The sequence below is a fragment of the Pistacia vera genome, unplaced genomic scaffold (genome assembly GCF_008641045.1).
Source record: "Pistacia vera cultivar Batoury unplaced genomic scaffold, PisVer_v2 Contig46, whole genome shotgun sequence".
Taxonomy (NCBI): domain Eukaryota; kingdom Viridiplantae; phylum Streptophyta; class Magnoliopsida; order Sapindales; family Anacardiaceae; genus Pistacia; species Pistacia vera.
Genome location: NW_022196290.1, coordinates 482,427 through 499,574, shown reverse-complemented (window position 1 = coordinate 499,574; position 17,148 = coordinate 482,427). Strand labels below are relative to the sequence as shown.

Below are 17,148 nucleotides of genomic sequence, written 5' to 3'. Positions count from 1 at the left end.
GCTCAAAATTATTAAAAAAATTTGAGTTACTATCTATGTTTATACCAATAAAATTCTCCATTTTTTTATTAATTCATATTAAAAGTCAACACAACGTTGATTTTATTGAAGTTTTGGTTGACTTTAGCCTAATTAGGCTATGTATGATCAAAGTCATAAAAATTTATATTATAATCTCTGAAAGCTAAAAATAAAAATATTAAAAGAATGTTTTGCTCGAGGTTTACTTAACACATTTACTCAAAATTTTGCTTCTCATAGATTTATTCAAATAAAAAAATATTATGTTATGTTATTACATATTATTTTCTCTTAAGTTCTTAATATTGTATTATTATTATTTTTATTAAGATTTGGTGATTTTTTAAAGTTTTTACTAGTTGTTTGGTAAATAATGGCGAAGCTGCAGAGGCCCCCTTAAGCAAAATCTTGAATCCGTCACTACTCTTAAGGATCTTGGTAAACGATTATAGTATATATATGTGATTAGACTTCCTTTCTTTAATTAAAAAAAAAAAATAAATAACTAAGTTTTAAGAGTGAGTTCTATCCGAACCCGTTTGTCAGGATACCTACTGTGGTGTTGGGTTTGAAAGCTTTTCAAACCTGTTTATCATATCTCCTAAATTGAATCGTGGATTAATAAAAACAAAGCAAAGGACAAATTGAAAACTCTAATTATCAACCGAAATCCTACTGATTAAATAATGAGATGGCCAATTAATTAAAGATGGATAGAGTAGGGCACGTGTTGATGGATTGATGGACGAGGAGAATTTGGTGAATTGCATAACGATAATCTCTAAGCTTTGAGGTTGAATTTGGTTACAGGTGTTGGCTTCAATTAACAACAAATAATAATTATTAATCAACTAATTCGGTGGCTTATATTATAATTAAATCAAGAGTTTTTGTAATGAAGGGTTAGAGTGATCAGTGATAGATGATGATAGTGCATGCATTTTTTATAATAAATCTTTAGATTAATTAATTAATATACACTTTATTTATCTTTAATGTAATGATTATTTATTAATTTAAAGATGCGTTAGATGTATAACCACACCAAACTTAACACCCAAATTCATAATTAATTTATCCTTTGGAATACGACTCTAGCTATAAACCAAACTTAATTAAATTAAACATTCATTCAACTGAGAACCCAACACGATCCCTTGACTCAAATTGCATATAATATGGTCAAACCTATATCGTTTCGTGAGTTGACTACTTTATAATTACTTATTTAATCTTAGAGCATCTTTAATGATACTCTTTATTTTAAAAAACAAATTCCATATAAATAAAAAATATTTTTATTAATTTTTAAATATAAAAATTAATTTTTTTATTTAAATCTAATTGGTTCTTTAAATTTAACGAATATACTCTTTATTAAAAAAAAAAATACTTAATAAGAAAGAGAATTAATAAATAAAATATATAAAAACTTATAATTTATTAATTAAAATTAGGATAAAAATAGAATTTGCTTTTTAGATGTGAAGAGTCAAACTAAATATTTAATTTATATTTAAAAAATAAAAAATTTATTAAATTTTTATTTTTATAAATAAATTTTTTATAATAAAAAATTAGAGTTGTATAAACATTTATTCGAACATGTTTGACTCACTAATAATATTTAAAACCTAACCCGCACTGTTTTCTCCTAACATTATTATTATTATTATTATTATTATTATTATTATTATTATAATATAATTGGCACTGACTTCATTTGGGTTTCGTGCTTTAGAAAACTGAATATATATTTAAAAATATATATATATTTTTTAAACACCACAAGTTATTTGTACATGTGAAAGAGGATTCATTAGACATACTAATGGGTTTATACCCACGCATCAATGTGTATATTTCTACCCATTAATGAAGACAATTATTGGTAATCAACTTTTTAATTAAGGTCAATTAATTTTCATCTTCCATACATGACACCGTAACAAACATCTTATCACAGTTAACATGAGTCCAATCTCCAACTAACAATTTTAGGTATATTATTCAAAAAAACTTGAATTATTAATAAAAATAATTATTAAAGAGATTGGACTGAGGTTGTCAACCTCAACACCTCAAAAGATTGATTGAGGTACAAGCAAATTGATTCCAACATCTCGATCATTAAAAAAAAAAAAATTGTTATCACTCACTCTTTAACAAAATTGGGATAGAGACTGAAATTTGACTTTCTAGATATAGAGAATCATCAAACTCATTTTTTAATTCATATTTAAAAAAATAAAGAGTTTATTTGACTTTTATTTTTATTTTTTAATCATATAAAAAATTATTTAAAAATACTTTAATAGAAGATCATTGAAAAGATTTACCATTATCCGTTTTAGTGCTTTGATATTGTCAATTTTAATATCCAAAGGATTAATTTAAGTGCAAGTAAACCGATCTCAAAAAATAGAAAAAAAAAAAAAAAATTTGTCATAGTTGCCAAATGTTGTTAAAATCTAGCCCTGAAAACTTCGCAATTCATGCAACCATACCACCACGTCTCTTCCTCCTTAACTCAACGTGTCCTTCTCTTCGCACCACGTACCCCCCTCTCTACTCACGCTTTATCTCCCCCCACCAAACCTATGCTTTTTCCACCACCACGTGTTTCCCCATTCGCCAATCCCCTTCCTCGCCGTGTCCCATTTCGGGTTCCGTTACTTTCTTTTGCCTGGGAAACGAAAAATACGCCCCACCCTCCACACCTTAATCCCTTATAATACTTTCCATTTCAAACATTTTCACCATCACCTAACTCAACCTAATCTAACCTAATCAAACCTTTCAAAGCCAAATATTAACTATAGTCGAGTTAATATTTCTCTAACTTGGGTCAACATTGTCTGTCACGTGGCACTTACTTTTAACTTCTTGTCAATATCAGTTTCATGCAACCAGATACAGTACAATTGCTTGCCAGCCAACCAGACAGATTCTACACGTGGAACCCTAGTGTTAGGGTTCACTTACTAGTCTTGTCCCCACTCACCTTACTCTCGTATCTGTCATGAACACGTTGTCCACTCATATCTCTCCACCTTCATCAAGAATCCTTTTTGTAGATTATGTTGCTGCACCCCACCTGATTATATTTCAGTACGGTTTTGCTCTTTTCCATCAATCAAACTCAAATAAAAATCTTCCTCCCCGCCGAACTTAAAAAAAATCATATTAATCTTTGTGTGGGGCCTTAGCCAGAAATTAATCAAACAAATGTACACGTAACCCCCTGCTACACGTTTAATTTATGCTAAATGATATTTGTTTAACAGTAATAAATCATATATTCTTGAAAGAGACGAAACGGGTCGGGGTCGGGTGAGTGGAGAGTAATTGTGATTTGTACACGTGTATGTGGATGGAGGAATGAATGGTGCTCTAGATATTCTGTAAGCGTCAACGACGTTGACAAGTGGACCCGGGTTTCTCAATCACATGTGATACGTTGGAGGATTTGATTGGGCCACAAGACCCAGGCGGAATAAAGTAGGAATTGGAAAATTTATAAAGAAAAATTGTTGTTCAATTTCGTATACGAGGATTTGGACACGTGTTACCAAGTCAAAATAAACTAAACAAAGAGAAAAAAAAAAAAAAATAAAAAAAAAAGGAAAAAAAAGTTTCACACCGAAACAACGCCTTGGAGTAGCATATGCGTGTCAGAAAAGGAAGACTCTATAATCGCGTTGTAGATATTTCAATGGACCACGTATGTCCCTACCAGATTGATAGTTACACGTGTTGGAAAGTTAACGGAAGTAAGAAAATGGTATCAACGGTGAAGATGTGTTGATTTAGGCAGCGAAGCACTTGCGTTACACACACTAGCGGCTGTTCGGTCAGCCCGTGACGGTAATGGGCAGCTGCCCGTGGAGAGAAGCACATAAAGAAGACTCATTTACAGGTCCCTACGTAAAATGCCTTCCATCCCATGAATGAATTCCCTTTTAAAGGCTTTCTCCCTCGGAGCGCCAGCCTGCTATTTCATCATTTTCATTTCCAACATTACACAGCATGAGATATTAAATCTTCATCTCTCTTTTGTTCTTTCTTTCTTTCTTTAACAAGGTAGTTCTTACTGAAGAACAGAAGAGAAGAGAAGAGAAGATAAAGAAAGAATCAATCTTCAATATTTGTTAATTGTTAGGGTCGGACCGGAGTGTAATTAATTTCCGGATGGCGGAGATATGTTGTGGAGTGGTTAATGAGAGTGAGACACCGACGCCGTGCGAGCCAAGCCCACGTGCAGCACGCCGGAGGAGAATGGAGATCAGACGGTTCAAAATTGTCAGTGGAGTGGCGCCACCAGAAACGGAAAACGGACAACAAAAACGGCCGAAGAGAGAAGTTTATACAACGTCATGTTCTCGTGACTGCGATTACGCTGTAGAGAACTGTGCTTCGGATGAGGACGAAAAACAACTAATAATAAAAGTAGAAAAAGGAAAATCGGAAACAAAAGGGATAGTAATACCGAGTCATCGTTTAAGTTCTTTAGCATTACAAGAATCTTACCCGAAGTACGGCGTCGCTTCGGTTTGTGGGAGAAGAAGAGACATGGAAGATGCTGTGGCAGTTCATCCATTCTTTTTCAGCCAAAACTACGAAACCACCCCTGAAGAATTGCACTATTTTGGTGTTTACGACGGCCACGGCTGCTCTCATGTATAATAAATCTCTTAACAAATTTGATTAGACTTAGGTTCAAAAATAACTTCATCATTTACTTATATCAAAGTTTATACTGTAATTTTTTAGGTTGCGATGAGATGTAGAGAGCGGCTGCATGAGCTGGTGAAGGAAGAGCTACAGAATAAGGGAGCGGAAGTAACGGAATGGAAGGGGGCGTTGGAAAGAAGCTTCACGCGCATGGACAAGGAAGTGAGTCTGTGTAATGCTGCGGCGGTCAAAGCTACGTGCAGATGTGAGCTTCAAACGCCAGAGTCCGATGCCGTTGGATCTACGGCGGTTGTAGCTATCGTAACGCCGGATAAGATTGTCATTGCCAACTGTGGAGATTCCAGGGCCGTTTTGTGTCGTAGCGGCAAGGCCCTTCCTCTGTCTTCTGATCACAAGGTAATTTTAAGTAATTAAACTATTCATCCTTTTTGTTTCATGAAATTACAAAATAATTAATTAATATTGAGTAATGTGGACTCATTTGTCTGGTTAAAACAGCCGGATCGACCAGACGAGCTGAACCGGATCCAAGCAGCGGGTGGCCGGGTTATCTATTGGGACGGGGCCCGAGTGCTTGGAGTGTTGGCTATGTCAAGAGCAATAGGTGACAACTACTTGAAACCGTACGTGAGCTGTGAGCCAGAGATAACGATCATTGATCGGACGGCGGAGGATGATTGTCTGATATTGGCGACGGACGGCCTGTGGGACGTGGTGTCGAACGACACAGCATGTGGGGTAACGCGTATGTGCTTACGTGGCAAGGTCCGTGCACCAGGCACGGCAGCAGCAAAAGCAAAAGTAACAAAATCACGACCGGGATTTCCGGCGGAGAACGAGGTAGGGACCACCAATAATGGGTGGGAGAAATCGGACAAGTCATGCTCGGACGCGGCATTGTTACTGACGAAGCTGGCATTGGCTAGGCACAGTACTGACAACGTGAGCGTGGTGGTGGTGGATCTTAGAAAAGCCACGTAACCATTAAGGATGAAATAGAGGAATTAAAGTTGGGTTAGTTTATTTGGGTGGTGGTAGAGTCGAGGGTTTTTTTTTCTTAGTTTTGAACGACGCTTCTTTATCTTGAAATCTTTTTAAAAAAAAAAAAAAATTGAGGGTGAAGATGACGAAGAAGAAGAGATGGAAACTGTTGCAAAGGAAAATGGATACAAATTAAAACTTAAAAAAAGGCAAAATCCAACAAAGATAAAATTGGATTGCTAATGTCAGAGTTAAATGTTTTTCCTTTTCCTTTATTTTTTTTTTTTTCGGTTTTCATTTCATTTTCAGGTCGGAATGTCAAATTGTCAATATCTTCAATTCTTCATCAAAAATCAAGAATATGAAAGGGTGTAATAGTTTGTGAAGTGAATATAAATATATTTTAAATCAGTTTGTGTTCTTTAATCTTTATTATTGAAGCTGTTTGCATGGATGATTTGGGTTCTCAAAATCAAATGGGAAAGCTGTCTCGAGGTTTGTATAATGTATGAGGGGAAGGGAAAGGGATCACGGGTGATTGTCTCGGTATTCCATTAAAGTTATATTTAATGCTGTAATGCCAAGGTGTTTAGCAGCTCTAGAAACGAAATGGGTTCTGAATTCTGATGCAATTCTACATTTTTACCTATGACTCCGTTTTCTGTTTTTATGAAGGTGTTGAGAAGAATGGCATGGGGCAAAGAGAGTTTTGGAGTAAGGAATATGTTGGGTGAGTAATTCAACAGATTGGCCCCACAAATTTCTATCAAACATGGGATTTTAATTTTTCAATAATTAAAAAGTAAAAAATGAAAAAAAAAAATCACCTTGGGTTGAGAGTTTCAAGCTCTCCAAAACATCTGTTGTGATACAGAAACAAACATTCGTATAATATGGAGACATCACGAACACACTTGTTAAATCAGCACAGCACCTTCCGGGTTAGGCATAGACATAGTGCACTGCTCCACTTTTTCCGTACTATAAAGTATAAATATAGTACCCCAAACATCCAAACCTACCACTTTTCGTTATCTAAGTTTGCCACCTCAAGTGTCCTTTTCCGAGTCCCCCGTTCCTGCAACTACTCTTTTGCATTTGCATGACATTGTTTAAGCAATCCATTCTTTTCCTACTTCTTTTAACGATATGCACTCTAGCTGGAATCCAACAGATTGATTCCTATCCCTGTCATTTACGAAACAATATGATAATGACATCCCCTTTCAGCCGACGTCTATCACCACCCAATCAAGCATTTTTCTACAGGGTAAAAACAGATTAATTCACTGTTCCTTGATTATTAGTGACTCAAGGATTCAAAAACATCCATACAGCATCGTTCATTGAGTGGTCTAATATGGAGAGAAGGGGAAAAACTGAATGAAAAAGTTTAATTTTAGCACAGAAACTTCATTAATGTATTGAACAAAAGAGCAAAATGTTCAAAGAAATCTTTAATTATTCCACATCTACACGCTTAAACATGAACAACTACATGATGGTTGCACACAAGATGGGGCAGGGGTGGCAGAACAAAACCTTTTCCAAGATGCCCTTTATCCGGGAACCCATTTTCTAAATGTCAAGCTCATTTAAAAAGAATTTTCTATCGTCATGTCTGCTTGTTATCATCTTCATCGTCACTACTCTTTAGTGCCTTCAACTTTCTGTAACCCTTATCAGTACCAAATATCCTGAGAGAATATACAAAAGAAGCATCACAACATGTAGTTATCAGGCATCTCGAATAAGAACAAAATCTCAGCAGCAAGAGCATGTTTAAGTCTAATTATGCTCCCCATTTACCATTAAGACCGAGCTAAACTACAAAGTTAAACTGTATAGGAACAGAACTAATGACTTCAGAAGTTAGGAAAGCATTTCACTATTGTCATACAAAATCCTATATTTAAATCTTTCATGCATTCAATCTCTGTCAAAAATATACATATGGATTGTAACAAATGATGCCATAAGCAACTTTCACAGGAGAGAAAAAAGTGATGCACTGTAAGCAACGTGGAGCAAGAGTACGTAGCAATAGAAAGCATCAGATACTAACCAGGGAATATCAATATGCATAAACAAAAAGACTCAAGCAATAACAATATCTTTTGATACCTCATGCCAAGAACACTAACAGTATCTGATTAATTTTCTGCAAGTAAAATCTTTGAAGATGCCTGGGACCTCATTTAATCAGATAAATTAGAAAAGCCTTACACTTGACAATTCAAACAACAGGCATACATATAACACCTGGTGGCAGGACCTACAAAGATTACTAATGCCAGGCAAAGATATGACGCGATGCTGCATAGTCATGATGTTAGTCCAACCCAGACAGCGGAAACATTGCACAATGACACCTGAAGAAATTGTTAAGAGTAGACATTGAGCATAAATTTGACCCAATTTACACTAAAACTTTAATCCAGGTTAATGAGAAAGGGAAGAAACAAAGAGGAAGCCACTCAATACAGTGTTCGGATGATGAGTAGAGAACCAAGCAGGACAGAGAACAGGACTCTCCCCCCTTCAGTGACTATAGTCTGATATCATAGATGATTTTTAAGTACGAACAGTTCATCTTCTATACGTTTCTAGTAGTTGATTGAGACATTATATCTACTTAATTAAGAATTAAATTTCACAGAGGGCATTGTTATTATCCTCTATTTGATAGTTATGCATACTCAGTAACAGAAAAATATAACGGCAATTGCTACATATTGCACTAAAGACATGCAAAAAGTGTTAAACTGTGCAAGCCAACGACTTACCAGTCCATGTAAACAAAAGTTGATGAGTAGTTGCCAGACTTGGTATAAAGCAAACGATGATGATAGTCATGAAAATCAGCGCTGAAAATTTACAAGAAAAGGATTTTAGCAGCAGCAGACAAAAAAATAGGTACTTAAAATGAAAACCAAGGTCAATATACTTGCTAGAAGAAACCGTACAAACTCACCCTCCATACAAAGGTATAAAGTTTGAGAGGCTCCATGGAAAATGGTAACCACAATGTGCCTCAACCGTCTCCAGGACTCTAAGTACCATCCACAACCAGAGAGTCATCAAATGGGGCCCAGTGATGGCAGGACCAATAATGGTAGCAAAGCCAAGAAACAATATTTCAGCAGGGTGAGCATATTCAGATGTCAGTCCGAATGGGGGTGCATATCTGTGCATGGAAAAAACAACTATAAGTTGATCTGAGAAAAGCCAGGCACTAATTTTGTACAGAATTTAGCACCAGATACAAAACCAGTTTGCTTCTCATGAGGACACTGTGTACGTGCTTGTACACCCATTTTGTATGTAGTATGCGATGCCCCCAATAAATACAAAATCTTCCGGGATAAGTAGAATATTATCGTGAAAGAACCACTTTCTCAGAACCAGACAGCGGTTAGCAAAACACCTTCACACAAGATGAATGCATATATACAGAAGATATAGTTGAAAAATGTTTCCAGAGTAACATATGCATCACATACAGCAATGTATTTATGCAAAAAGCCTTAGTGCATAAAGAACCTGAAAATACCAGGACGGCAAAGGAAGACTACTTCGCATGCCCATGAATTTGAAGACGGGATAGGACAAAATCATAACAGGTAAGTTGACACCAAAGTGATACAGCAGTAGTCGAGTAATACATTTCTCCTGAGCTGCAGGGCTTTGTTTTTTGTCTGCAGAGAACCAGAATTAGTAAGATTCTGAACTTCAAGTAGTTAAACATTCAGACATTGAGAAACCTTGGAAAAATGAAACGTCACCAACACTTATAAGGCTACATATGAAAAGCATGCATAAGCCCTTAGAAAGTACATAAAAATTAAAAAAGGAAAAACACACTATAGCTTTCATCATGTTGATGCATGTAAAAATGATAAGATGTCCATTAAGATGAGAAGCAGCATCTGCATCAAAGAAATTGCAGCATGATTAAATCATTGAAAGCAATACCAAATCCATTCTAATTATTTAGCAACAAATTTCCTTCTTCTTTTTTTTCCTTCCCTTCTATTATAATTGCTTGCTTATATGTTACCAAACAAAAATGTTAAGGAAGTGACAGCATTAATAAACAGAAAGGAGAAAAAAACCAGACCTGAATCTTGTATTTGTTCAGCCATCCTGCCCTCTCAAGATATTAAAAGGAAGTCCATAAGAAAAAGACACTTTCATGAAGAAAGAAACTTCCTAGACACGCCAGTTGAAAATCGTTGAAATGTGTGATAAGATACTGCATCATGAAGAAAAGAGTTTCAAGAATAACCTTATATCATCAATCATCAATCCTAACCAGATAAAATCATATACACCTTTTTCTATCAGACAAATGGAACTAAAATTTTAGTTCCACAAATAATTAAAGTCTGGCATTTAACTCCTCGAATTGCCGCTAACGATTTCTTTGGAAACAAACAAGATCTAACAATGGAGTTTCCTATTCATACTAACTAACAAGACAGTGAAGCCCCATCAAAGTACAAGCTCCACTCTTTGAAAAACCAAAATCCTCCAATAACGTATAACACTTATTATCTAGTCTTGAATAAAATCACAGAAAACTAATGCAACCCACTAATTCATATGCATAAACAAAGAATTACAAGAGAGTAAATACATAAACAGATCCATGGGAGCAAAGGTAAAATCCTGAGTAAAAGATGAAAGAGAAAGAATACCTGCCAAGCAGATTCGACGATCGACGCCATGAAAGTTGATTCTCAGAGCAATGTGGCTCAACAACCAAAGAGTAATTGGAGAAGAAGAGAATGCAAAGAGCGAAGAGAAATGGAAGATTTAGAGGCAGCAAAACAAGGGCCACCCACGGGATAGATATGAGACAGACTGTCTAAAGGAATCTGGCTTAATTTGGGCCCTTTTATAGAATTTTTGGCAGTAAATTTGTTGTCACTGTGGGCGTGCGGGCGTGCGTGCGTATACCTATATCTATATGTGGAAGAGCAGCTGTGCGTGGCCAGCGCAGATGTATGGCAAACCTTTTGTAGAGTTGCTCTTGTATTTTTCTCCTTTCAATCGAATATTTTCAATCCTTTTGACTCTTTCACTACTACCATTCATTCGCTTGACCAATTTTTGAGCCGCTGATGTACTTCTACCACTACCACTACCAATCTTTCATTTTCTACCCTTTCCTGTCCACCTTCAATGAAGGCAGAACATATTAAATACATTTTCGCTACTATTAATTTTGTATCACGTGGGTCGGCATTATATTAACCCTAAAATGAATATAATATAGAGTAAACATGTTCCCACCCAAGGTTTGATGAAATCCCAGAGTGTACGCAAGTCTATTTATTTCATATTCCACCCTTAAAGTAACGGAAATGGTTAGATATAGGCTCAGGGTAAATTGGTCATTTCACAGAGGAGCGGCACATTATCAGATCGACCCTGATAAAGTTCGACGCACGATAGCCAACCTCCCGCCGACTGTTTTTCGCCTTTTCTGTGATTCTTCCACCAAAATCACCCTTGTCACCACCATTCAAACCTCATCCTCCCCTCACAAAACCGTACCTTGACAACCCTTATATCACTCGCCGATCACCAGCCACGACAGCCACCACATGTGCTTTTTTTCGTCGATCTCCACCGTGAATAACCACTAAACGTTCTGGGACATAGGGGTTTGTAGATTAGGAGATGTGATTGTAGTGGTGGCTTCGAATTAGTTTTTCATGTCGGAATCGACCGAATCCGACGAAGAATGACAAAACCTAACCCGTGACGCCGTCGATTGGAGAGGTCAAGGTCGGAGAATCAGAGGGGTTTTGGACGACGGACGATGGGAAGCTGATGGAGAGACCAGGGTTTCGCCTCATCGAAAACAGCCCATTCGTGAAAATCGAGACTGTGCGCAGTCACTGAGAGTGTAATTGAAGTAATTTCAAAACTAGTTTAATTTTATAATTTTAGTAATTTAGGGGCTAAAATATAATTTATTAATTTAGGTAAGGGCATTATGGTAATTGCACCCTCACTACCCAAAAAATGTTAACAGTGTTATTTTAGGGGTGGAAATAGGATAAATGGAACTTAGGTACCAACTTGGATTTCGTCAAACTTGGGTGGGACATGTCGTTTACTCTATAATATAGTGAATCTCATTACACAATTAAGTAGTAATGTTTGTTTTATTGGGTTGGTAGTTGATTAGGTTTATTATTATTTATTCATTTGATACTAACCGGTCCACATGTATCACTCCCTACTTGAACCTTCTCTATTTGGGAATATAATCTCACCATTTTAACCATCTATGGTGGTCAAGTGAGACGATAAAACTCTTATGTATATTACTCAAAATCTTGAATTGATTCATTTCGATTGATAAATAGAGTGACTTGAAATGTTTATCTAGCCGTTAACTTAATTTCGAGGGATTGTTAGATACATACAAGCTGGTCGGACACCCGACACCAAAAGAAAAAAGAAACCAATTTTTGCTTTGCATTGACTGTAGCCATGTGATAGCAAATAAGAATGATCACAAAGAAAACAACTCCAGTAAGTGATGCAGACGAAAGGGATCATATTTCCATATGAAAAGTCCACATGCTTTTAGCTTTCTACAAATATAAGAGGATGTGAACCTTTTTTCTTTTGGATTTATAGTGAACAACACATCATGCGCCATCGTATCTTGCAGTTTCTGTTCTTATCTTATATCTGTGAATTCAACTCACTCAAGACATTAGTACAAAATATCGTCATTTTCTTGATAGATGACTGACCGCCTGAGCTATATTGAGAGAACCTATGAATCAAATCACATCACCAAATAAAATTGAAAGGAAACAATAATAAAGAAAGAACCGGCCTGTCACTGTCAAGAGATAGGGATCCTCTTTTTGTGTTTGCTGATTCCACACCAGTAGCCTACTCGTTTTTATCTTCATTTATTGCTTTTGGATTTATAATCCCAATTCATCCCAAGTATGAGATCTCCATCCTTATTTGAGATCGTCCATTGCTCTTCAATAAAAGAAAAGACATACATCTAATCTCCCACGATCTGCCTCACAAACCAGGACTTAACAGACTTTCAAGCTGCTTCCTTTTAAACGAGGCATCCAGTGAGTTAATAGACATAGACAATCACCACACATACGTGAAGAGCTACATTTTGTTTGCTTTTATGTACCAAAAATTTCAACTCTCCAGGCTTCACTGTACTCCAATAAATATCAATCAAGACCCATTTTTAACCAAAACAAAAACAAGCATTATTCGCTAGTCTAAACTAGCTTTCACACTAAAGCACCAAATCAGGATCTGAAAAGGTTGAACGTATGCAAAAGTTAAATCATGTGCATACAAAGTACTTTTATAAAAAGCAACATCGTCCCAAACCATGCAACATCCACATTCTTGTGGAGTTCAAAAATATTACAATAGACAAAATTGTTATTGTAGAACATTAAAACTGGGGATAAAAGAAGAATCTAGTTTGTCCTTGGTGTTGCCCATTCAACTCTCAGAATGAGATTGTCATACCCATAACCATTCAGTTTGTTGATTGCTCTCTGAGCATCTTCTTTGTTCACAAAGTTCACGAAACCAAAACCTCGGCTCATGCCGAGCTTCTGATCAACAGCAACAAACACGACTTACAGCACCAAAAGGCCGGAACAGCCAAGCAATCAGGTTCCCGTGTCCTCTGAAAGGTTGGTGCCCCGACAGAGTTCTCATCATCCGGCGTCTCATATCAGTTCCAGTTCCTCTGCCCCAGCTCTCATACCCAGGAACATATTTTCCTTCGTTGCACCGAGCAGATAGCTGTGGTTTCTGATGCAGGGGCTTATCAACAATCCTTCAGATGGTGCAGCAAGATCCTTGTAGGGACACCTTGCTGTCCAGTGGTCACCGTCTTACCACAAGTCCTACACACCATGAGAACAGCACCTCCTTGCAAGTTTAGCGCAGGAAATACTCCTGCAACCTTTGTTTCTTCTGGTTTGCTACCTGTTGGCAAGTCCAAAGTTCACTATGGATGTAACAGAATTGTAATCAACAAAACAAGACATCCATTAAACGATAATGGGGTTTATAAAATTAACGGATACAGTAGTAACACCAAAAACAAAAAAGGCAACAATGAAGATATCAAAATTTAATGTTAGTACTATACAGACATAACAATCAATCAAACTAGAAACAAACACAATAAAGCATTTGATATAAACAACAGAGTCAACTAATCTCGTATATGAAATTAACATAAACACTGTCACTCATACAGTTCTGTTATGCAACAAAAAAGCATAAACTGCGTTTATAAAAGATATATGCAGAACAGATCCGTAGTTATGCAGTTAAAGGATGACGTCTGTCTCTAAACTGTAATATAAAAATGCAGTTTTGTCAAAAAGTTTCCACAGTATAGTAAAATTGGTAATTCAGCTAGCATATTTTCTTGAAAGGGGTATAGTAAGAATACAACCTTTCAAGCACAATACAGCATCTGCCCATGTCAAAAACTTAAATAACAATACAAGTATTGATAACTGCCATCACATTTTACGAGACAAATAAGGCCCTTCATTTTTTTTTTTCAGGATGACAATATCAAGAAATAGGCTAGATTCATCAACTTCCCACTCACAAAGTATTATTCTATTTCTAAAATATTGGCTGCTAAGGAACAACACAGCCTAAATGCGCAGCCATCACCGGTCATTTTATCAACACAATCATAATCTTCTTAATTCCTGAAATTGATATCACTAATTAAGCTCAGACTCAGGTTTCCCATTTTACAACGAAAAAGAACATACATTGCAATTTCATAACCCAAGAAGTCATCTTCATATAATTCCTGAAGTGTACAAGCATATAAAATACTTACCTATAAGGAACAAATAAAGCCTCCACAAATGAAACAAAGCATATAAAAAGCAACTGAAATCAATGTCAACAGTTAACAAAATTCAATAACACTTATTCTAATAACTCAAATATCCCCAAACCCCCTCAAAACACTTAAGTTTACAATTAGGCACATGCCAAACTGTGCCATCTTTGAAAAAAATTCGAAAGGGAAGATGAAATCTTTAAACCCTACCGACATAAAAATTGAAAAATGAAAATCCTTAAACCCTATAAAATATATGAGCGAAATAACAAAGTAAACAGCCAGGATAACAATATCTACAGAACCAAATTGACAATCAATACAATTTTTTTTTTTTTTTTTTTTATATATAGCCCAATTCCAAACTAAACTACAAAAACCCTATACATTTCTCAACCACAAATTTTCATCAAACAGACCCTATATCAACAAATACCAATCAACAAACATTATAATAAATGAGCAAACAAAAAGAGAAGTGACAAACCAGGAGCACGAGGGCGCTCAAGCAAGATCTCTTCGGTGGAGACCATGGTGAGTCTGCTACCGACATCTTCGCGCACAGCGTCGCCGAATTTAGCCCAGTTTCTCCTCTCAATGGCACGCTTACTGAGACGAGCATTTGCGAGCTTGCGAGTGCGAGTGGTGGTGGTGATTTTGACCTTATTGCCCTCGTCGTTGAACTTGTACTCAATTACTTTCTTGATCCCGTTCTCATCGGGACCGATCACTTGCTTAGGTGGCAAGAGGAAGTCCAAATCCTCGCCATCGTCCTCGTCGAGTTCTCCCCATCGGAGCTTCGGCTGGGTCGGGTTTTGGGTCGACACTGACATCGTTGTTTTCTTTGTACGCGCGCGCGATAGGGTTAGGGATTTTAGATTTTGTGAAACGGGATATAATTATTATATAGCATTGAGAGGCGGTGTGTGCGCTTGTTGTCTCAACGTTGCCGTTTTAGCTATTTTTTCAAGTTTCAACTTTGAAGATAATTTTATTTTTATTTTTATTTTTTTATATATTTAGTTCTCTCTTTCCTAATAATAATTTGCGTGAGAGGTGTGCTTGCCCAGTACGCGGCTGAACCCCTTAGAACTGAGCCGGACCCAGCAGCACCTAGGATTAAGGAACCGAATCCACCATAGGTTCCGTTCCGAGTCTGAGTACCCGACTGTGCGCAGAAAATTACAAATACACCATTTTTATTCACCAAAATAACAAATATATCCTATAAAAACTATAAGTACACATCAATTATTTACATAAATTACAAATACACTCCATGTATCCATCGGTTCCACCCTAGTGTAACGATCCGATTGCTTCCCTTCGGACTCGTTCGGCCTTAGGTGCTAATCTCCCGACGATTGCCCTAAGTCAGCCTTAGTTGCTCAGGCTCCTAGCCCTGCAAGTAAGAAAACACTCACACAAACTCACAAGAGATGCTAGAAGAGAACTTTTTACTAATTGAGAAAACTTTACAATTCTTGGATGGTTTGGCCAAATGAAGGCCTCCCCCTTTTATAATAGTTGGAGTTTACAATGGACGGTCTAGATCTCCCGAAATCAACGGTGGAGATTAGCTAACTCCAAACTACCACCTACCAACTACTATCTACCAACTACCACATTAATTACAATATTCTAGCATATACAAGAGTATTCCGGAAGCTTCTAGAAAGTAAAGGTGACGCACACCAAGTGTTCGATGAAATGCTTGAGAGGCGTCACATTCTCCCCCACCTAATCCGGAGACGTCCTCGTCGACTCTTCGTGGAATCCTTGGACCTTGTCCTTGAATTGCCACAATGCATCTTCGGTTAGCTTCACTCTTTGGTAGCCTATTCCACTTGACAAAGTATTCTTGACTTGGAGAGTGGCCCGATCGGCTAACACACACTCCACCTCCTTGTCATAGAACTTGGTGTTGCCAAATGGTGCTCGTTTTGATTCTCCCCTTTTCGGATCTGCCGCGTCTTCGTGGTATGGTTTCAAACAACTCACATGGAAGACCGGATGAAGTCTCAACCAAGAGGGTAACTCAAGCTTGTAGGATACATTACCGACCCTCTTGATGATGGGAAATGGCCCTTCATATCTTCGGACAAGGGCTTTGTGTAGCGGCCGGGTGGACTTGTGTTGTAATGGGAGGATTTTGACAAGTACTAGATCTCCCACATTGTACTCCACATGCCTCCGTTTCTTATCCGCCCACTTCTTCATTTTCTTGGTTGCTTTGTCAAAGTATGCCCGTGTGATGTCGGCTTGCTCGTGCCATGACTTAGCAACTTTGAATGCCGCAGGGCTGCTCCCCTTATAATTTGCACCCAAGGTGTGCAGTGTAAGCGGTTGTTGGCCCATCACCATTTCAAATGAGCTCTTGTTGGTGGCTTCACTCCTCTGCAAGTTGTATGAAAATTGGGCTACATCGATCAACTTTGCCCAATCAAGTTGGTTGGCGCTCACAAAGTGCCGTAGATAAATCTCTAGCAAAGCATTCACTCTCTCGGTTTGCCCATCAGTTTGAAGGTGAAAACTTGTGGAAAAGTGTAATG

The 17,148-nt window shown here is 37.1% G+C and overlaps 2 protein-coding genes and 1 pseudogene across 2 annotated transcripts; 1 reads left to right on the top strand and 2 right to left on the bottom strand.

Annotated features, from left to right (window-relative positions):
• The first annotated feature begins 3,942 nt into the window (after positions 1 to 3,942).
• On the top strand, positions 3,943 to 6,108 carry LOC116144927 (probable protein phosphatase 2C 24). Its single transcript, XM_031430356.1, has 3 exons — positions 3,943 to 4,701; positions 4,795 to 5,112; positions 5,215 to 6,108. The coding sequence occupies exons 1-3, from the start codon at positions 4,213 to 4,215 to the stop codon at positions 5,695 to 5,697; spliced, it is 1,290 nt and encodes a 429-aa protein (XP_031286216.1). The 5' UTR covers positions 3,943 to 4,212; the 3' UTR covers positions 5,698 to 6,108.
• Positions 6,109 to 7,078: 970 nt separating this feature from the next.
• Positions 7,079 to 9,014, bottom strand: LOC116145052 (methylsterol monooxygenase 2-2-like). The gene is made up of 4 exons (XM_031430499.1): positions 8,992 to 9,014; positions 8,672 to 8,884; positions 8,484 to 8,564; positions 7,079 to 7,394 (listed from the first exon to the last, which is right to left on the bottom strand). The coding sequence occupies exons 1-4, from the start codon at positions 9,012 to 9,014 to the stop codon at positions 7,313 to 7,315; spliced, it is 399 nt and encodes a 132-aa protein (XP_031286359.1). The 3' UTR covers positions 7,079 to 7,312.
• A 4,146-nt stretch (positions 9,015 to 13,160) lies between these two features.
• On the bottom strand, positions 13,161 to 16,189 carry LOC116144930 (annotated as a pseudogene).
• Positions 16,190 to 17,148: the final 959 nt, after the last annotated feature.

What these genes read in the sequence shown, in the direction of transcription:
- LOC116145052 (XM_031430499.1), bottom strand. Translation starts at nt 9,014, where the DNA reads ATGGGTGTACAAGCACGTACACA. An exon ending in TTTATACCTTTGTATGGAGG is followed by an intron (nt 8,565 to 8,671) that starts GTGAGTTTGTAC and finishes GTAAATTTTCAG; the next exon opens with CGCTGATTTTCATGACTATC. An exon ending in ACTTTTGTTTACATGGACTG is followed by an intron (nt 7,395 to 8,483) that starts GTAAGTCGTTGG and finishes ATATTCTCTCAG; the next exon opens with GATATTTGGTACTGATAAGG.
- LOC116144927 (XM_031430356.1), top strand. Translation starts at nt 4,213, where the DNA reads ATGGCGGAGATATGTTGTGGAGTGGTTAATGAGAGTGAGACACCGACG. An exon ending in ACGGCCACGGCTGCTCTCAT is followed by an intron (nt 4,702 to 4,794) that starts GTATAATAAATC and finishes GTAATTTTTTAG; the next exon opens with GTTGCGATGAGATGTAGAGA. An exon ending in CTCTGTCTTCTGATCACAAG is followed by an intron (nt 5,113 to 5,214) that starts GTAATTTTAAGT and finishes TGGTTAAAACAG; the next exon opens with CCGGATCGACCAGACGAGCT.